At 40.5% G+C, this 22,300-nt stretch overlaps 1 protein-coding gene and 1 long non-coding RNA gene across 3 annotated transcripts in view; both read right to left on the reverse strand.

Moving 5' to 3' along the window:
* Positions 1-1,260: 1,260 nt before the first annotated feature.
* LOC309340784 overlaps positions 1,261-22,300 on the reverse strand; it is a 393,472-nt gene continuing 372,432 nt past the window's right edge. For both annotated transcript variants that reach the window (XR_014156079.1, XR_014156080.1), the window contains exon 2: positions 1,261-4,032. This is a non-coding gene — a long non-coding RNA (uncharacterized lncRNA). The remainder of the gene's footprint in view (positions 4,033-22,300) is intronic.
* PROS1 (protein S) overlaps positions 3,939-22,300 on the reverse strand; it is a 32,941-nt gene continuing 14,579 nt past the window's right edge. The window contains exons 5-15 of the mRNA XM_081859710.1: positions 19,833-19,955; positions 19,564-19,695; positions 18,523-18,648; positions 14,617-14,738; positions 13,036-13,154; positions 12,635-12,824; positions 11,917-12,084; positions 9,536-9,704; positions 7,829-7,980; positions 5,889-6,105; positions 3,939-4,387 (exon numbers count right to left, since the gene is read on the reverse strand). Coding sequence (XP_081715836.1) covers positions 4,200-4,387; positions 5,889-6,105; positions 7,829-7,980; positions 9,536-9,704; positions 11,917-12,084; positions 12,635-12,824; positions 13,036-13,154; positions 14,617-14,738; positions 18,523-18,648; positions 19,564-19,695; positions 19,833-19,955 — 1,706 coding nt within the window. The 3' untranslated portion in view covers positions 3,939-4,199. The remainder of the gene's footprint in view (positions 4,388-5,888; positions 6,106-7,828; positions 7,981-9,535; positions 9,705-11,916; positions 12,085-12,634; positions 12,825-13,035; positions 13,155-14,616; positions 14,739-18,522; positions 18,649-19,563; positions 19,696-19,832; positions 19,956-22,300) is intronic.

Genomic DNA, 22,300 nt, shown 5'->3' on the forward strand with positions numbered 1-22,300 from the left:
AGAGAGAGCTTGCTTCATGATTCAACTAAGATGTTAAAACTTAGTTATTTAGCAGCTGTTCCCATTCCCTGTAAACTGCACGGCTTTCCGTTTATATTCCTCAGCTGAGCATTGTAAAGTGTTCATAGCTGAGCTATTAAAAAAGACCCCCTGGTGCTACTCCAGCTAGAATCTGAGCAGCCCGGATGGACTAAGACATGCTTTCCTGTCAAAGTGACATCTCTGTTTCAGGCTGAAGAGAAATGCCAGAGTCACCTGCTTCTTGGGTTCTCACCAGCTGAAAACTCTCAGTGGATCTTGTAAGCTTGACTTCGCTACAGTGCTACGTTTCAGACAGTAGGCAAGAAAAACATGGGGTGGGGGAGAGAAGGAGAGATGGCAGCTGTAGCACCACCTGAGTACCAACTGCATGAGGCATATAGGGTTGTTTATCTGTGCACCCAGGTAAGATTGAGTGCCTGTGCAGAAACTGCGTTTTGGCATTGTACTAGGGACATAAGCCTTTTTTTCTGAATTGTGTGCATCAGGGGTTGACAGCATGACACCCTTGGGTGTCAACATGCCCACCAGTACCTCCTACTGCATGTGTGAAATCTCTCAGTGAATATTCCCTGAAAAATCCACAAAGGATATGAGACTGTTTCTTCTTTGCATAGGGGCTCAGCTCTCCTACATCCTGAACACATCCTGTTAAGCAAGCCTACATTTCACTGGGGTTTTGTTTTTTTCCATTGATGGGAGGAGAGAGGAGCAAGGCTGCTTCATTTTGTGATCCTTTTCCTTCCTGCTCTTTCTGATGCGGCAGTCAGTTTGTGCTACTTCACGCCCCTCCCCCAAACAGTCATTTCACAACTGGGATTCACACAGCAATTCCTCAAAATATCAAATGGCCTCCGAAAGGTTAAGCACCCCTGGTGGACTGGTGCAGAGAGAAAGCCTACAAGGCTGGCTGGCTGGCTTCTGCTTCTGTCTCTTGCAGGAAAGGCTATATGACAAATAAGAATGAAAGCAAAATATACAAACAGACATTCGTATGAATAGTCACAGTAAGAATAGCAGTGAAGATGCTTTGAGCAAATGTGAACAAAACTACCCCAAACTCTAAATCAGTGTAGAAGATGGGCTTTTATATTTGGAGAGGAAACACACATTTCTGTCTGTTTCTTGGGACAGGGACCAGCTCACTCATTCTTTGTAAAGTATAATGTACAGGGATGAGGCTACATTATTAATAATACTAAAGCAACAAGCACAGGGAAAGAAAATGAAAGGTTTTTGTTTATTTTTTATTTATTTTTTTGTTAAAACAAAGCAGCATTTACACATTGGTGAAAAACCCACCTCTGTAATTTACATTACAATATCCATACAGAAAAACAAAATAGAAATCAATTAATTGCTTTTGCAAACTTCTGTAGCAATATATTTGCTCAAACAGATCTCATTCTGAAAAATAATTACTGTCCACTACATTCTATGACTGCTACTATTAAAAAGACTGGCATTTTAAAAAAATAGTGGAAATGTTTGTTTGGTGATATTTTTTATCTGTTTGCATTTAACTACTACTTACATTTAGTTTTCTTAGAAAGATGTCATTTACTAACAAAACTATACCCCCCCCCAAAAAAAGCCTCTGTCCATGACACAAACTTGCAATCTGCACATGACTTGCAGAACACAGTAAACCAAGGTTTGGCATAGCAAGTTGTCTGAACCCACTCTTGTGGCTAAACTTTGTCCTCACTAGCCACAAGCTGTAACCAAGGTTTGCTCTTGCTTTAGCTCAGCATGGCGCTGGACCAAAAGGGAGCTTGCATGTCCGTGCAGGCTTGCTAAGCTGTAGTTTGGCTTGCTGTTGTGTTGAACAAGACCAATATGTTGAGTATGGTTCCAATGCTGTGAACTGTGGCAGCATGTCAGAATACCTCAAACAGGTAAGTGCAAAGAAGTTATCTGACTATCCGGTGTCACTGCACCCAGGAATTCAGCCTGCCAAATCATTTTTAATACCTTTATTTAGAGCCTATCTATATCACTTTCTGCCAAAGGTGACCTCAAAGCCACTTTGCATATAACAGTCACACAATTTCAATTCAAATCATAAAAGGCAATGAAAACACCAGCCCTAAACAATGAAAACCAATTCATCAAGAACAGTTGAGTGTGTAAAGCTCTCGAAAGGAAGCAAGCAACAAAAACTGGGCGTCTTCACACATTTCTTATGCTGGGCTCTGTCCAAGGATGTCAGGTGCTGATACCAGCCCTCTTCACCATATTACTTAAACTCAGTGCTTTTTTTACTAAATAAAATAAAATAAAAAATGTTCAGGGGTAATCTCATTTTCCTACTCATACTGACATCCTGCCCCTCAATGAGGCCAAATTTAGATTCACAAAATGTTTAGGGGTATGCGTACCCCCCCCGGGGGGGGGAACACTGCTCGTACTAGTACTTGAGTTAGGTTGAAAAGTTTTTACTTGGTTCTTCTGAATTACAACCTCAATTATGCAAAAATAAGTTCCGTTAACACTTACTGTAAGCTCTAGGCGCTTGAGACTACGATCCTAAGCATACTCACTCGAAAGTCATTCCTGTTAGCAACAGTGGGGATGTGTATCTTTAAATATGTGTAGGGTAGGATCAGGTATCAAAAATAAGGTTTGGGCTCAGATCTAAGCCATGATCCTAGGCATGATTCTGCAGGGATTGGGGATCTCAGTTGCAAAGCAAATCCAGTAGGCTGAACTTCCCCCCTTCCCAGATCAAATGATGAATAGTAAATTCAGCCATTCTTCCTGGATGGCTAGACCGTGTGAACTTGGTTGCTGAGCCAATCCAGCCACATATCTACCTACCCCACATCTGATGTCGCATATGGATGTGATTTGGAGGAAATAGCCTTGCAGGCCAAAATGGGCCCAGATTTGGCCCAGAGGCTGGAGGGTCATTACCCCTGACATATAATTGACTTCTATTTGAAACTGCAGGTTTCCATTTGGAATTAAGGTGCCAAGTCATGAAGTTCTGAAGCACTGGAATCATGATTCTAAACACATTCCCGTGGTTGATTTCACTGGACCTACTTAAGCGTGCCAAGGATCAAATTTGTAAAATTATTGTATTTTAATCCTATTGGCATCCAAAGTTCCCTAAGCGGCATATAATGTTTCTGAGCTATGTTCTAGCCATGGCTAAAAATATAGGGCAGGTTTCAAGCCTTATGCATGTTTTCCACTTAGAAATGGGAGGAGCATACTCTTTCAGCCAACAGAGGTGTTATGCTATGAAGAAATCTAAATGGGATGCATAGGAGGCCATCACGCTGCTCGCTAATAAAACATATATAGCATTCTTCCTAGAAGTGAAGCGCAAAGCTGGGATCCCTCATGGTGAATGGACAACATACTTTAATATCCATACAGACTTTCAACCTGTCCAATAAGTCAGATATATCGCTTTCATCATATCTTCCTCTATGAATATCATAACTTGAAATATATAGTACAATGAGATCTTCCTGGCTCAGAATGTTTTATAAATGGAATGTCAGGTTACTCTATTATGGCACCTTTTTGATAGTAGAAGTTGTAGCCTGGTTGCTGCTGCTAATAGATCTGCTCTGAGAAAGAGGTTGGACCCATTTAATATAATCGCTTAAAAATAGTAAAAATGCGTTGGGGTGGTCTCATTTGTAATTTTCTTCTAAATACTTGTGTCACTATTATTTACCTGGGACCTTTGAGAAAGGATCTTCATATATACCGGTACTTGATTTGCTCTACCTCTTTAGACCTGAAACACTCTTTTCGTAGGATCTATGTGCAATATTATTCTTTAGAAAAAAATGAAATGTCTTGGTTTAGTTTATTCAGTGTGATTATTTGCAGCCACAATACAATATATTAGAACCAAAACATTAAACTGAGTGCAGATAGATGTTTCTGGATTTATTCTCCAAGGTATAAAATATGAATGGTATAATTGTTGAACAGCAATCAATTCAACTAAAAACTCTTGAAATGTTATAACTGAAACTATTTTGATGAAATATTAATCTTGGTATAGTCCCTTTATTTTGGAAAAGGATGCAATTCTTTTGTTCTCAAAACACATTATTAGAAAAGGAAAACCTTTACAGTTCAATTTCTGTCCTTATTCATGTTGTGCAAAACAATCTGGATTTTCTCATGAGAGATTAATGAACAGATGGGAGATCAGTGCCAGCAACACTCAGCATCTCATCCATAAGCAATGGGCATGAATGTGATCTAATGTCATTCTTTTTGGAGATGGCTTCATCCAGATCCAGCTGTTTATCATTGATCTTCACCTCCATGCAGCCATTATAAAACACTGTTACAGGGGTTGCCTCAAGTGGAACATCTGCATTTAAAAAAAATCAGCACTCTTTATTTAAATATTAATCCATGCTTCTTTTTATTTTTCGACATGTATAAATGCTAAAAGATGTATTCAGTTGTGTATCTCGTATTACACATATAGACACACACACATATTCAAATAAATGTAGAAATCAAACAAGATTGAGGAATGTCACACACAGAGATTAAACAAATGAAATAACATGGAAGACAAACATTTCAGCTATTGAAAATGCTCTGCATACTCCTGACATTGGGCTCCAATCCTTTCTGCAAAACAGCGACAGTCTGTAGGTACCCATTCATAATTTGTTCATCACATTTTTTTGTTTTGTTTTTGTTATGGGTTTTGTTGTTAAGCCTCATTTTGCCGCATGAACTTCAAGCTGGAACACTTTTCAAGGAGGCTAATGGGGTGGGGAGTTAATCTTATTGAAAAAGCTCCTCTTTATCCAGTCATTCCCAATCTCTTTTCTTAAAACATCTCATAGTTAAACTGTAGCCACATGGCTCAAACTATGAGGGAAACCTCCCTTAGGTGGCAATTGATGGTAGAAGATTGGGATTTTCCCAGAGAATTTCCCATTGACAAAAATGTGACTATAGGTGATGTACCCTTTGACTTTCTGTTGTGTTGATTTATGTACCTGGATTATTTCTTTGTGTGTGCTAATTCTTTTCATGGTCCTTGAGAACTATGAAGCACGTGGTGGTTCCATGTGATTCTAATTTGCTCTTTCCCCATTACTTCTATTGCCAAGGTTTAGATCATCAGCATTATTTTTCTCAGCTGATCTCCCCTTTCTCAAATGAGAGGAAAACACACAAAAGGGCAACTACTGACCACTGGATAGCAAAGAATATGAAACTTCCATACAATGTGCTGAAGCTGATTCCACCCATAGCTAATCTAAACTCAAAGCTTACTTGCACCAGCTAGGTAAAATTGTTTATTAATGTTACCTCAGTGAATTCCAGTTATTCACAATTTCCAGGTTGATTTTTACACACAGCATTTTTACACACACAGGGAAGTTCACCAAATCATAATAGCAGGTAACATTTTGGATGGCCTTTCATAAAAAGGCTTTCCTTCACACATCTCCAAATTATTAATATGGAAATAATAGGTTGCAAAATACACTAGCTTAGTTACATTTCACATGTAATTCCTCAGTCTAGCCAGCAGAGGACACTTAAAGTATGCTGTAACAGCTTCATAAGATTACAGAGGGGGAAAAACATAAAGGAGTGGGCAGGGAAGGAGGGAAAATAGGTCCCCTAGGGTCATGTCCAAAAATAGACTTTGTGAGAGAAAGTCTTCTTCTATTAGTGCTAAACTAATGCAGTTTTAACCACTATTGCAATATCAGGTTTCACTAGAAACTATGCAATAGTGTTTTAAAGGAAACAAAAGGACAAATAAAATTGAAACAAAAAAGTATTAAAGCATAACTTAATTATTCCAATCAATTAAATTAATTAAAGGGAACAACACTTACCAGGAATGCCACCTAAGTAGGTATCGATAGAGCCATTCATCGCTTGATCAAGGGCAGAGAGCTCCTGTTCCAAGGAGGCAAGGAGAGTGTGTGAATCAGCTGTAAGTTCAAGCTGCTGTCTAGTCACTCTGAGTCTCAGCAGCATTCTTCCTGAGGTACACAATCGCTTTGACTCCAACTGGGCCACAATGGCATTCTCAACTGATACAATGATATCCTATGGACCAGAAGCAAAAAATGGCCTTGTTAACTGCATTTTATTTATTTCTTTTTTTTCCTATCCACAAGGAAACTCGAAACAGTTGACAGTAGAACAGTAAAACAAAGACAGCGATATCAAAAATCCACAGACAAACATGAAAAAAGTTACAACAAATCAACAAATGCTCTAATACCCTATAAATAAAACACCCAAGCAAAAAAAAACATCACTTACCAAACAATGCACAATTCATAAATATTCAATCAATGCATCCTGACAGCAAAACCATGGTAATAAACAACAAGGGGACATGTACTTTAGTGGAATATAACCCCCAGCTGAAAATATACTGAAAATATTGTGACGCACCATTAAAGCAGGCAAATCCACTCTAGAGCCAGCAGGAGCTAAACAAAAGCAAAAGAGGAGCCCTGATGGATCACACTAAAGGCCTATCTAGTCAAGCATCCTGCTCTCACTGTAGCCATCCAGGTGTCTATGGGAAGGCCCCTGGCAGTTTTTTAACCAAATGGCCAGGCTAATAACAAGATCCTCTAACCAGGGAGGCACCCATTAGTACTCTTTCATCATAGGGAACTGAGAGTCATTATACCCCAATAGACCTTTATGGCAAGCCTGATGGCTGATACCAGGGGCTTCCCTAGACAACCTGTTTATTGAACATTCAGCCTAATTTACTTGTACAAAGCTTACACAGTGGCTAGACAAGGTTCCAGTCTTTACTGAGCATTTGTTGTGATTTGTATGTGGGATGGATAACGGTGAGCACTCTTTCTGGTCATTCATCATTCATTCATCCTATATTTTTCAGTGCCTTCAGTGATAACTTCCCCAATTGCAAAGTCTCAGCTGTTGCTGTTTTAAAGTGGATTTGATGCACCAGGGCAAGAGAGCGCTTTAACTGCACAAAGCTAAATTTACAGCGTGTGCTTGAATCCCTCCCACCGGAAAAAGGGAGACTGGGAAATAAGGAGAGGCAGCCTTCTCCATTCTCCCAACTGGCAACATAAAGAGATGAGCTGCTGGAGGCAACTGTCTCCAGTACTGGTTGTGACTGCAGCCCAGCCTGGGGAGTCCACACAAGGTGACAAAGCTGTACTTCAGTGCCAAGGGAATCTCTGGTCTACTACCTTTTGTTGTTACATGTTTTATTTTCACACTGTAGCACACGAGGAACCAACTGTAACATTTTCAAAGAACTTCAAGCTCAGCATCATTATTTCTGATGAGGTAAAAGAACCTTTGCAGGACTGCACTAACTGTACTATCATCCAGAGAAGAGTTTGCTTTAAAGAATCAGGTTGTAAAAATTCTGCACATAGTAAGCTAGCAGGTCAAGGAGAGATTTCCACAGCAAACTTTCAAGCACGTCATCTCCCAAGGGCATTCTGGAGTGGTGCAGCCGAGAAAGGAAAGCTGCCCCGTTGAGTCACCTCAGAGTTCACCACTCTCAGTGGAAAAGCTCCATTCACAATTCCAAAACCAGCCTAGTCATTCACAAGTCCTAACAGTAGAACTGTCCCTCGAGACTTCACCTTGCTTTAAGCCTCTGTGGGGTGGTGGGTGGAGGAGGATACCGAATTTCAGTCAGATCAGATGCCATGGGAAGGTTGAGGGCTAAAATAGTATCCACACTTTCCCTCAACATATTATCCCCCCCCCAATTCAGCAAAAGAAAGAACCTGGCCAGCTCTGTCCACCATGCACGAAGAACTACCTGTGTGCCCTTGGAGTTGGAGTCAACTATGGACAAAGCAAGAGGCACCGTTTCACCAGAAACCAAGGCAAGCAGGACTCCAGTGCCTGTGGATGGCCGGATGGCCAGCGTCACGTTTATTAACCAATCTTCGGCGTTGTTCAGGCTGCTGTCTGTTTTATTTTAAACAAAGAAAGCAAGAGAAAATTGTCGATTTAGCAAGCCACAAAAGAATTGCTTTCCAGGTTTCTTGGAAAACTTGACTCTCTAACCAAATATTTAACACTGGGGTTTTGTCCTTCCTGAACTTTTTTGTTTAACGACCAGTATGTAATTTCCTCAGAGATCCCCCTTTTGATGGTTATAAGCCTCCCAGGAAGCCCTGATAAAGAACAGGATCAGAGTGTGCCAGTTGCCCTGACATACTTATTCTTGGTTATTGGTCAAACTGTATGATTGCAATGTTCACAGAAAATAGGTAGCTGTTGATCTACAGCACATCACAAGAAGCTTTTCACTAGATAATCTAGTTATAATCACATCCTGACAACAATTTAGGCTGTCTAAATCTGAAGGACTGCCTACTTTCTTTTGCCTCCCTTGATGGTCTGGTTTACAAGTGTTTACCTATATATGTTCCAAAAAATTACGTCCCACCTCTCGGGGCAAAAGCAATTATAAAAACAAAATAAAATCAGAATGCTGCTTCTTAAATATTTTGAAATGAAAAGATGTATTGAAAGATGGTAGCGTAGGAGCCACTATATATCTCCCTAGGAATAAAATGGGGTAGGAGGCCTGTACTAAAAATGTGCTCTGACATTTCATCTGCCATACACAGAAGCAGAGCTGAGGCCTGGGAAATAACTCAAACTAAATACAGTGGTACCTCGGGTTACATACGCTTCAGGTTACATACACTTCAGGTTACAGACTCCGCTAACCCAGAAATAGTACCTCGGGTTAAGAACTTTGCTGCAGGATGAGAACAGAAATCGTGCTCTGGCGGCGCAGCAGCGGGAGGCCCCATTAGCTACAGTGGTGCTTCAGGTTAAGAACAGTTTCAGGTTAAGAACGGACCTCCGGAACGAATTAAGTACTTAACCCAAGGTACCACTGTAGAGGACGCTGCCTCCTACTTTGGGTATTCTGGTACCACCTCAAGCCTACCACCCACATGGTTAGATGGAGAACATTTTTATAGTTCCACTGATTGCACTGAGGGCAAAGTGAAAGGCAATGCCCTCCCCTCTCTGTGTGCTGTTCCTTAAATATAGTAACTAAAAGGTAAAGGTAAAGGTAAAGGACCCCTGACAGTTAAGTCCAGTCACAGACGACTCTGGGGTTGCAGCGCTCATCTTGCTTTACAGGCCGAGGGAGCCAGCGTTTGTCCGCAGACATTTTTCCCGGGTCATGTGGCCAGCATGACTAAGCCACTTCTGGCGCAATAGAACACCGAAACAAGAGCAGCGCATGGAAATACCATTTACCTTCCCTCCGGAGTGCTACCTATTTATCTACTTGCACTTTGACGTGCTTTCGAACTGCCGGGTTGACATGAGCTGGGACTGAGCAATGGGAGATCTGTTGCGGGGATTCGAACCACCGACCTTTTGATCGGCAAGCCCAAGAGGCTCAGTGGTTTAGCCCACAGTGCCACCTGCGTCCCAAATGTAGTAACTACCCCAGCTGAAAAATGTTTTCAGAGAAAGTACGAGAATTACTTACTGTAGTTAATATGAAACTTTGCTACTCCAGTGCCAGGATAGTAAGATCCTTTCCCAACGCTTACTAAACAGTGTTTGCTTTCTTTCTGTTGAATGATGTCTTTTACACCAGAATTTCCCTGATTCAACAAGTTCCAGGCACGAATGCACCCATCCAGGCGTGGGTTAATCTGAAGAAAAAGTTGCAGCATTGTTTGTGGCAATCCACAATGGTCCAAAAACATCCCATACTACATGTTACCAAATGTCATCTAGACACCTTTTTCTTTCTTTCTTTTTCGGACAAAATTAATTAGTAAGTTTTATAAATATGCCAAATAGTATAATTTTATATGCTAACCAAATTATAAATGGTATATTATATGTTGTTAAATTAGTACATTGAGGTTTATTAGGAAAGTAAGCATTTCCCCCCCAGTTTGCCCAAATATTTCACCACCAACCACAAAAATAGAGAACATGGGCTCTCTATTTCCCACAGAAATCCCACAGACTTTACATCAGTACCCAGGATTTCCCAGATCATGTACTTAGCTGCAAAATGAATTATGTTCCTAACTTGCCATAAATCCAATAATGTATACTATAATTTCCGCCCTCTACAAGAATTGATAAATGTCACAAGGTTTGCACGTCAGCAGAAGAAAAGAATTATAGGTGAGACAAGATAGATTCACGGTTCTTTTTCTCTTATTCTGAAAATGCATAGTCACCCTGACACAGCAACTGCAATGAGCATGTGCAGTGGTATTCAAGGAAGGTCTGCTTCCACCCCCATCACAGTTCAGGAAAGAAAAAAAGAAAAATCTGCTTGGGATCAAGAGTTTTTTGCCCATCTCTGAAGTAAGATACAAAAGTTTTTTTTTAGATCACACGGTGAGGTTTTATCTAGCTAAAGAACTGTCAGTGCCTGTGTGGTGCAGCTCAATTTTGCTTTCTGCTCTTTCTTCAGAGAGGTGGATTTTATTTTTATTTTTTGTCAACTGGTCAGCAAGCTATACAAGAGCAATGAACAAAAGGACCTGAATTCTAATTTTTGGACAAGCCAATTTCCATGTAACTCTCGTAAAATAAGAGCTTGCAGTATGGAGACAGCTTTCTGTGGGCTGACTGGTTCTCAAAAAGAAACTTTAATTATATGCCCATCAAGCTAGATAAAAAGAACGCTCAATTTAAATGTTCCATAGGGCCAGTGTTCACACTTACAAGCTTTTTAACCTGTGAGCTGGTTTCTTTTTGTGCAGTGTTCCCACACCAGGAAAACTTCCATTGCGGCCACAGTTTGCTTGTATGCAAATGCTGCACAGGAGTCTAAGAACCCTTTAAATTCCTTTCCTTTTTACCACTGTTGCCGCAAAAGTCCAGGGGGTCAGTGCATCTGGCTGTTAACCAGAAGGTGAGGGGTTGAGCCCACCCAGGGCAGAATTCCTGCATTGTGAGTGCTTGGACTAGATAACCCTCTACAATTCTATGCAGGAGTGGTTTCAAGGATATGGAATGGCTGGGGAAAACCCAGCCAGATGGGCAGAGTATAAATAATAAAATTACTACTACTACTACTACGGAATGTCCTTCCTTGGAAAACTCAGCAAGCTCCTTCTCTTTCAATCTTTAAGTCAAAACACTTGAATTTCACTGGATTTTTGGATGTTTCTAAGTTGCATCCTGCTGCTATAATTAGTTTACTGTTGCTCTGGTAGCTTGCACTTCGTTTCCTTTTTCTTACAGTAGCATATATTTATTATGATACATATAATATAGTAAACTGCTATAATGTGGCCAAATGGCAGGATACAAATCTTCTAAATAAATAAATCTAGCACAAAACTGCTAGCACAAATGGGCCTGTTGCAGATTTGGTGTTTCCAAGCTCAGTAGCCCTATTCTAGTCCTCTCCATTACTACCCTCAATGAGCTGGACCACTTTTTCCTCCATTCTAGGATGGCTTCCCTTTTTACTGAAGTTATTTGAATCTGCAGCAGTAGATACAATTGGTTGCATGCATCCTTGAATATTTGTTTCTGTTCTCCCCAACTTGAATGCCTTTCAAACTAATGTGTTTACTTTTTTCTTTTCTTTTTATCTGGGGTCTGGAATTACCTGGAATGAGGAAGGCCAGACTTGTAGATTAATCTACAAAGTGGATGTGTTATGCCCTGTGTTCTAAGAATAAAACTAAATAATGAAATTCACAAATCTACCTGGAAGGATAATCTCTCACTGGCCACTCAAATGCAGTGGTACAAAGTTTCGTAAAAGATCTCAGGAAATATTGTCCATGGTGATGTTTTTAAAAGGGGAGGGGGAATGCATTAACTCTAATTACAATAAAGGAGATAACGCAACACCTGATGTGTGACATTAGCACTGAAAACAATTACCGGTTTAATGAGAGTGTTGTCCACTTTGCGAGGTAGTCCTGCAATATACACCTTTGTCTCCAGAAAGCCATTGGAGGGCTTAAAAAGATTTCTTGGGCTATTGATGCTCATAACTGCTTCTTTTGCTATTTTTACACTGATGCTGTGCTCTAGTTCTTCCACGGAGATCTAAAGGTAAAAGAAACAGATATACTTGTGAATGTTGAGAGAAGTCGTCCCAAACCAACAAAGGGGATCTGTATTCAGAAAGCATTCTGCTTTGACTGGCACAAGGAAAAAGGAGCTCAGTTTGGTTAAAAAGACACAAAAAACCTGTGTCCAGCACCCAGGGTATGTGCACACTGACAGTATGTGCATACATCCATATACAGAAGTGTTGGGAGCATGAAACAATATCCACACAAGTGCATGTGCTCGCAAAGGACAGGATCTGCTAGAAGTGAATTTTCCAGTTTTTCCTGCCATTCTTTAGAAAATGCCAGTATGAGCTCCTCTTGTCTGAATGAAGAATAGGAACTGTCTCAAATCCTAGACAGAGCTCCAACGGAGGGTTCTTTTATTATGAAGACATGGAAGTATTCTGAGGACATGAAAGTATTTTCTGAAAATGACAATCTGAAGCTAGTATTGCATATTCATCAAGGGGCTTTAAAAGTGGCTTCTTCTTTTATAAGCAATTCAATGTTCAGTTTCCTAACTCATGGGGGAGGCGGCTTACCATGTGCCACAAACCATCGTTAATGGCTTTGCCACCACTTGTTACTTTGGCTGCCAGTTCATTCTTGAATTGAATTTCAATCTTTCCATCACGCAGTGCAAGCAAAAACCATTCTGTGTTGTCGTGGGATTCGGCATACAGTATCACACCCTCATTATCGTAAGTCCGGAAGTCAAATTCTGCAGAAAATCTGGGTTGTTAGGAAGGGGGAGAATGAAGTATGACTGATAAAGGAACTGGATCTGTACTTTAAGAACTTTGTAACAGAATGACAATACAATTAATAAATGGTACTGATAGGAGAGCTGCACACTTTTATTCAACAGCCACTGATAATAGAAGTAAATGTCCATTCATACTGCTATCTACTTAAATGTGCACTCATACTGATATATACTTACCTTGTAACTTCTGGCAATCTGAACCTTAAATACAAAACAGGAATCCCTGAAAATTGCTCTGCCAGATAAAGCAATTCATAATACTTTTCAAGATTCAGGGCGAGACAATTCTGCACAACCTAGACATAAGAGAAAACGAAATGTTACATTATGGTTTGATCAAGTGAGTCCACATTTCTGTTCTGAGCCAGTTTTTGTAATTTATTCCTAATCAATAGGATGAATTCAAGCAACTACCCCCCTCCCCAACTATCTCCATGTATGTTGGCTCTTGCAGTCACCATGCAGTGAGGAGGTTTTACACGTAAGCAATAATATTGATTATACTGGAATGATATTTAATTTAACTGGTTCCTGGTACTGAATTTCCCACACATTAGATTTGGAAACAGTTTCTACCCACTAAAGGGAAGACTGTTAATAATCCTGCCCAGATTAACAAAGACTTCTGTTTATTCTGCCTAGTATTAAAAAATAAACCTGTGAAGCTGAAATCTTCTAGGGCAATATTTACTCGGAAGATAAATGGCCTGCTTGCCAGTTCCATTATCTTTAGGGAATGGAATCACACCCCAGGTTGCCTAATCATTAAATCACAGTTAACTACCACTCACTAGGTTGTCTTAAGTATGTTCAAGCACAATAGCAACCTTTGATCTGTGAACTATTTAAGCCCCACTACACTGAACTGCGTCAAAGCTTGTTTTAAGTGGTAGCTGTCTGAATACATTTCAACATGCCCAGCCTTGCCAAAGAAGTATAAAGGAAGCTATTCATAGAGGAATGTTTTCATTGAAATCATGCACAGCCTCATGGTTTCCTCAGCAAGAAGTGTGCATGTTAAACTGCTTTGCCCACTTACTACACCTCTTACGAATTTTTAGCTTGCTGCGAGAGAATTAAATTATTTTTGAAAAAGTAGAGCCACATGTTAACGTTATAAAACAACTATACTAGTGATGGATAGTACAAACACAGGCCTTTAACCTATTATTAAACACTTACTTTGGAGAACTATCTGAAGAAGTGTGCATGCACACGAAATCTCATACCAATAACAAACATAGTTGGTCTCTAAGGTGCTACTGGAAGGAATTTTTTTATTTTGGAGAACAGAGAAAGAGACAATCATTTGCAGGAGTATTGAAAGTGTTATGATCTGGACATGCCATTATTAATTGTTTCCCCCTTTCGTTGTCTCTGGTCAAACAGGATTTAGAAGTTTCTGAAGTGCTAGAAAACCGCTGCAAATTTAATTTTATGGATACACTCAAGGAAGGGTCTCCATCAATGACCTCAGGGCACAGGTAGGGATGTATGAGATGAGATGTTCCTTTAGGTATTGGGGTTCCAAGCCATACAGGGTTTTATAGGTCAAAACCAGCCCTTTGAATTGGGTCTGGAAACAAACTGGAAGCAACTGAGGTAGGGAGCAAGGACCAGCTTTATGTGAACCCAGTTTACATTCCCCTGCCATATTCTGGACCATTTTGGACAAGTGGCTGGTGCATGTGTGGTTTTTCTCAGCCTCATTGGGGATGAATACTACTTTCCAAGGAAAGTAAGGAGGGGATACTTCACCTCACAAGTTTTCATGTCCTTAGAAAGCTTGAAGCCCTTCTTGCCATCGCAATAGCAGGTGTAACTTCCAGGAGTATTGACACACATTTGGGAACAGGCATTTTCAGCACATTCGTCCACATCTGCAGTGAAATGGGAAAAGGCAGCTTGACATTTGCACTTATCACGAGCCCAACCTCCTGGGAAGCAAACTGACATTTAAGTGGCATGAAGCTCAGGCAGTGTTGGGATTGCTCAACACATCCACTGTTAAGTTACATGGCATGCAAGTTCGAGGTAATGGCTCCCGTGCCTTTTTCCCCAAATGAATTTGGCATTCATCTACTGTAAAACTGAATGGTCTGTGGACAACAAACCCAAATGCAGCCCACCGGTTAGGTATTGTGGCTTAGCAGATACTTCACCCACACTCCAGTTTTGTAATCCTAGACTACCACCACCAACTTCATCAAACTTTGTGATATTTTCATGCATCTTAAGGTGCAGCATGCATGAAATTTCACATTATGTGCAAAGGACGATAGGCAAATCTAACTCCCTAAGTCCATGTTTAGCTAAAAAAAGAGAAGGTTAAGAAGAGACATGAGAGTGTCTTCAAACACCCAAAAGGCTGCCATGCAGAACATGCAGCAAACTTGTCCCTTTAGATGGCAGAATGAGAATGAATGGGTGGAAATTGCAAGGAAGCAGATTTCGGCTAAGCATCAGGAGAAACTTCCTAATGGTAAGAGCTGCCTGACAGTGGAACAAGCTGCCTCGAGCGGTCCTTTGCTGGAGGTACTTCAGCAGAGGCTGAGTTGCAATCTATCAGGGATGCTGCAGTTGCATCCTGCATTGAAAATCCTGCACTGAGCAAAGGCTTGGACTTCAATAACTTCTAGAGTCCCTTTCAACTAGTGGAGGCGTTCCATTAAGATGAATGAAGCACTTCCCCACCAACCTCTGCCCTCAATGTCTGCCCTCAGCCAGCCATCACCTGCCTGCATTTTTATTCCAGGGAATTGGCACTGACTGTCTGCTTCCTTCTTCTAGTTGTGGTTTTGCCCTTGTAAGAATCAGCAGGGAGGAGGATGGGGAATAAAAGCAGAATTAGTTGGCTCTGCCGATTCTTGGTTCTGGCTCCACCTAGCTTTGGCTACCTTGCCTTCTGCCCTACCACCCTTAATGGGAAACAGCCACTATTGCTTCTAGCTCTAGGCTTCCAGTTTATGTGGCTGTCTTTCTCAATCACAGCAACTCCAAAGCAGTTTCCCCAACCAACCACACTCCACTCATACAAATATGTTCTTGTTGGCATCCATCTGTCTCGGGAGACAATGTAAGCACCTAGAAAATGTCTATGGTGGCTGTGAACTGCATAACCATGACTAACTGTTGGAGAAAAATATTCACAGAAATGAGCTGCAAAGCTAAAAAATAACAACAACAATAATAATCAGAGTGTAAATTGTGTGAGCTAGCTCAGACCAAGGTGCCTTATCCATGATATGATATATTGCTATTTTTAAAAAATGTAGCATCTCAAAATGGTCCCTATTATATGCTCAAAACACTATGCACTGCATACATGCATGCTACCTTTGTAAAGCAAAAATCAGCTCGGTACAATTGCAGTGGGAGATGAGTGTGCGTGCCAAATTGCAAAGCCCAGGGGGCTTGGGAAGCATTCATTCAGAAAAGAAATGTGGGCTGACCAGGGCAAAACACATTTTGTCCTGACTGAGCGAAGCTGACTACGTTCTCTGCTTTGTTGGCTAAGCACAATAAATAATTTAGAAGTGCAAGGCTGTGTGAAAGACAGCATTAGTAACTTGCCTTCTCTGAGAGTAAACAAGACTCCCACTGCCTGAGAAGATCCCACTGGGATCAAGCCCAGGAAATCTTGCAAATCCTGTTCCTAAAATATCACGCTTGCATGATAAAGACTTATCATGCCCTGAGATGTATAAAATTTAAGTTGCAGAGCTTGGTTTTGCAGCAGCCTAAGCATTTATGTGCATTGTCTGACTCGGAAACCTAAAAATTTCCAGTGTATTCTAAACTGCAAAGTAGCTATAACCCTTCCACAGCTGCAGAAAAATATTGCTTTTTGCAATATTTCTGCCTCATTTTGGGTCACATAAACATGGTAAAATATAGTTTAACTGACAGAATGGAAGCTACTTAGAATTTAACTAGGAAGATCTCATTTACTTAGATAATAAATTCATTGACTAAGGGTAGTTTTACACTTTACACAGCAGGTGCCAGTTCTGTGAATACATGAGCATTACACCAGTCTTTCTGCAGTAGAACTTTACAATGTGTGGATGTCGTACCAATAGCTTTAAAAGCGGGTGATTAAGCCTTTTCAAGCCAGGTATGGCACTCACCCATCAGCAACATGCGGGGGTGTTATAGGGGGCAGAGTCAAAATGGGTGTGGCCAATTTGTATTTTATAAATGGGAAAATGTGGAGTTCCTTTTGACAACACAGAATCATAGCAGGGGACCTGCAGGAGTGGACAGTACAAAAGAGTCTTCTTTTTTCAATAAAAGTTGACAGAATTTTGGGACGTCACAGAAAACTCTTTGGCATGATGGTACCACAAAGGAGCTTTTGCGGGAGAGGCAGGTGTAGCCTGTGGGCCACAGCTTTAAGCATTCAGCATGGTACCATGAATGGAAATATCTAGCCTCTGAGTGGCCATTGCAGCAGACTCCAGTGTAATACTTGGTGTACTCAAGAAGGTCACATCTGCCACATGAAGTATGAAACTGCTTTAACCAAACCAAATTAGTAAAATGTTCCAAGAACTTTGGAAGGAAGTTTGCATGGCAATCTGTGTGGTGTGATGGCTACTGGTCTTGGGTCTGGATACAGAAAAGGCACGTCCAAACTCCTACTCAGTTTTGAAGCTCAGATGGTGCTCTTATAGTTCAATTCTCATTATGTCTACTCAGAAGTGTGTCCCACTGAGTTCAAGTTTGCTCGTTTCTTTCTTTCTGGCATTTCTACGTAGCCTTTCAAGATCAGTTTTTGAGGCAATTTAAAATAATGTTTTTTTAAAAATAGCATAAAGGTTCTTTAAAACCTTTGGTATTGAAAATGCAGGAACAACTTTCTCTAAACCTAACTGACACCAGAGCTGTTAGGAAGCAAAAAAATATGGCTTGAGCCTCCCTAAGGAAGGATGAGATGCAAATAACTCAACAGTGGAAACAGACATCACTAACCACATGGTAAAAGCTAACTGGACTGGGAGGTGAATCTTACTTCAGCACTGACTATAGGACACTGCAATTTTGGACAGTAGGCTAGTTTAGGGGGTGCTGAGCAGGCCAACGTTGCTGCTTTAAAATGTTTTTATTGTTTTATTCCCAACCCCTTCAGCTGATGGAACCTTGGGTGGCTAGGACACACAGCTCTGTCCTACATCTTACTGCTACTTTCTGCCCCTCTGGCCTCTGGATCACTCTGCCAAATGATAGGGTTAGCCCTAGAGGAAGGAAGGCAATAGTATAGGGCTCACTACTTCACATGTAGATGGTACATACAGATATTTTTCTGTATTCCATATATTTATTTGACTTCTTCGCTGCTGGGTAGCGTATGTTGTATATATTGATGGATGTGGTGTTTTCTTTAAAGAAGATTCCCTTCTTTCAGCTTCCTTTATGTTTTAGAAACAAGATAGTAGAAACTCAAGAGGGCTAATTTAGGTGGCATAGTCCCAATATTGTGACATTTGCAATCTGTGTGAAAAGTAATCTAAACTGCCTATGCATTACCAAAAAAAAAACATGAACTCTATAAAACAAACCACACACAAACAAACTAAATAGAATGTGGAAAATCTGCAGAAAATAATGATGAATATGTCAAGAAAGGTAAGGTAAAACATCATTTAAAAACAAAAGTTCTACCTTCACACTTCTTTGTAGTTGAGTTATAGGCATAACCTGCCGGACATTCACACTCGTACTTTCCAGGAGTATTCTTGCACTGTGCTGTCCCACAAATCTTTGGGTCCAGCATGCATTCATTCATGTCTGTAAATGCAAAATGCTATTATAAATTTCCCACAAAAAAAGGAATGGATTGATTTCTCCTGCTATTGGCTATTGTTTCTTGCCACTTGCCCCAAGGGCAGAAGGGATCTAAAGAGACAATAGGAAATGGTGAAATATGCAAAATGTGAACAGCATAAACCAATCATGGCCAAACTTGGCCCTCCAGCTGTTTTGGGACTACAACGCCCATCATCCCCAGCTAACAGGACCAGTGGTCAGGGATGATGGGAATTGTAGTCCCAAAACAGCTGGAGGACCAAGTTTGGCCATCACTGGCATAAACCATAAACTCACAGAATCTAGACATTTTACTATTTTTTAAAAAGTTGATAGCCATAAGAATGGGCAGTTTTCCAGAGATAATTATCTTATTTTTCATATTTTCTCACAGTGCACTATATTTTCCATGCATGTGTTTACTCATGTGGCAAGGTTCCATGCGATCAGGCTAAGCAGCTATTTTTGATATTGGAAGTACATGCTCCCCCATTTCTTTTTAATTAAGCAGTACGATTGCAATCCAGGGCCCTGCGTGGGGTGGATGGTTCAGCAGCAAGGTAGACAGATGGCAAATTGTGAACACATGGGTCACACCAGGCATTAGTGTAGCCTTCCCTCTGCCCCTTGTTTGACCCAATCCCATCTGTTAATAGACTACATTTTCAAAGAAGACCAGTGGATTTACTGGTATGTGCCAAAACTCTAAGGCTTTGCTACTCCTGAGGCCAAGGTTGCTAATACACACAGTTCCATTTAAGATATAAGACAAACATGTTGAAACTTGCCCATATGGACCTTAGCACTGCAATCAATAGGTATAAATCCTGTTACATAATAAGATTGTCTTTTTGTTTTATGTGTTGCTGACATTTCTATGTTGGGCTTCTTCCTTACCCTCACAGTCCAGTTTATTTGGATGTATATAATAACCATCTTCACAATAACATCGGTAGCTTCCAGGAAAATTAATACAAGTTTGACTACACCCTCCATTTCTGTTTGTTAGGTCTTCACATTCATTGATATCTAGGGGAAAACAAAACAAAATCTTCACTAAGAAATTGCTTGCATCAGTAGTGCTTGTTTGATATGGAAAGATATATTTAAAAGTGAGCCACTCTATTTTCCACCGTAGGGAGAGAAAAAAACCTACAATTACGTACCCTCTTCACATTTCTCTCCTTGCCATCCAGGTTTACAGACACAGGTGAACTTGGCTTGCCCATCTCTGCATTCCTTATAACCTTCTTCATTGCATGGCAGTGGAATACACTGGTCTGATATTACTGCAAAGGCAGGTAGACAAAGCAGAAAAAGTGTCAGTCTTATGATCCACCTTTTCTTAATCTTGATAGTTCATCTTTTCTCTAAGAATGGAAAAACTTTATCTACAAGAACAATAATTGACAAAGCCAATTCAGCCCTGAAAAATGTATTTTATTCCTTGCGGGGTCTTTGGGCACAGCTAATGGATGCCCGTTTGACATAGGTTTTATTTCCAACTTCTTTCACCGGTCTGAATAATAGTAAGCTTCCTATTTCTGATGAAGTGAGTGGAAATTCCTCAAAAGTTATGGTTGCCCCTTACATTAGATCCAGAGACCTTTTCTCTCTCCAGCCCTATAGAAACAGTTGATATAAGACATAATCTCCTGCTGGATCTCATTTTGTTAGTTTTGTTTCTTCCGATTCTTCCTCCTTTGAGAGGAAAGGCAGGATATAAAGCTAATAAATAAAAATAATATATTGTTAATGTTGAGAGCATTGCCACTAGATATATATATTACTAAATGTGTGCTGCCCTGGGAACCTTCAGGTTGAAAAGCAGGCTAAAAAAAATTGAAAAATTAAAAATACAACACAATACAAATAGTAGGCCTTTCTTCCTTTGTGACCAGTATATGAAAGAATACAAGGACAAACAAAAGTTAAGACACCAGATTGCAGAACAATGAATTTGAGAACTTCATTCAGCATCAGTGTGTGTGAAAGAACAGAATGGGCAGATCTACATTAAACATTTAACCAATGTACTGTGCATTTAAATCATGTGACTTTCTCCAAAGAATCCTGAGAATTGGAGTTCCCTCCTCATAGAGCTACAATTCCCAGCATCCTTAAGATGCTACAGTTCCCAGGATAGCACCCACTGAGTTTTTACGCATTTTCCCCCAAGCCAGTTTCGATCTAAAATGAGAAAAAGAATGACCTAGCTGTGTTTTAATCCAGTTATGCTTACACAGCCCGTAAAAGCTTCTTCCTGAGATTGCTGTCAAAGAGCAGGTGGAAAAGAGAAGGGGGAAAGCAGAAAACCAGGAAGTGGTGGAGGGGGTGAGGAAGGAACTGTGACACGTATAAACGTAACAGAGAACACATTAGAAAACTGTTGCTGCCAATAAACGTGGTAATATTTTTTAATACATCCACCCATTAATAATTTGTCCATCCCGCAATTTCCAATGCATTTCCCTGTCACTTTCCTAACCACAAAAGTATTTTATTTTAAAGTGGATTTATTGCGCTAGGGTAACAGAACACTTTAATCCATTTTAATTGCACAAACCTAAATACCTGGTATGAACCTGAATCTCTCCAGTAAAAATAGTGACAGTCTGGAGGCAACCATAGTGTCCCTAAGCCTTGGGATTCACCGAACCGTGAGATCAAGTGTTATGATTTCAGGCGCATCAACCAACCACTTCGAAAATTCTTATGTGGCAATGCTAAGACTTGTGGCAATGCTGAGACACAAAGTGCTTGCTGCAGGGCATGGGGCTCCGATACTCCTGGTACATCAGCTTGAGATGCTACAGAATTTTTGGGACTGGATTGCCAGGTTATGAAGTTGCAGTTACAACATTTTTTGTTGTTGCTGCTTGTAATATCGTCAGAGCTTCTTCAGTGGGTAATCTGTGACAACCGTCTTATGGTACAAGCACGTATGAGGAATAAAATTAACATCAAGTACAGCGACGCTCCTCACTAGAGACTATTCAGCAAGATAATTTGCTCACACTTCCCTGCCACCCCCCAAGAGCCTCTAATGAGAGTAAGAGAGAAACAAGGGATGAATAAGAACACACTTTAATTTGTGACTGCAGGCATGCTAGCACAGCAGTCTGGGAGCCACGCTCCATCTCTGACTGCACTGCACGTGTGATAATGATCAAGGATTCCTTTTTGCCCTTATCTGTTCTCAAGGACAAAAGACAGAGACAGATGCTTAAGGATTAGAATGTATGCTTCACTTGGGATCTCTTTCCAAACACCTAGAAAATGTTGTGATAAGAACAATGAGAAGGAGCATTTACAGCAAAGGAGAGAAGCTGCTTCTGAGGGATTGCTTCCTATTCATGTCTTACACCATACTTTGGATGTGTTTATTTATTTGAAATAATCTATATATTGCCTTTCCAGCCACAATAGTTATCAAAGCTGTTTGCGCCTGATCAAACAGACTGAATGAACTGCAACGTTTGGAGTTGGAACTTTTAAGGATAAAAAGAAAGGAACCACTAGAATCAGTCAAGAATTTAGTGCAATGGTCTCCAACTTTTCAGACCCCTAGAATCAAATTCATGTTGTAGAAATTGACCTGTTATTGGGGTTCAGGAAGGGCCGAGACAGGGGA

Source organism: Podarcis erhardii, assembly GCF_964252035.2.
Source record: "Podarcis erhardii genome assembly, chromosome: 4".
Taxonomy (NCBI): domain Eukaryota; kingdom Metazoa; phylum Chordata; class Lepidosauria; order Squamata; family Lacertidae; genus Podarcis; species Podarcis erhardii.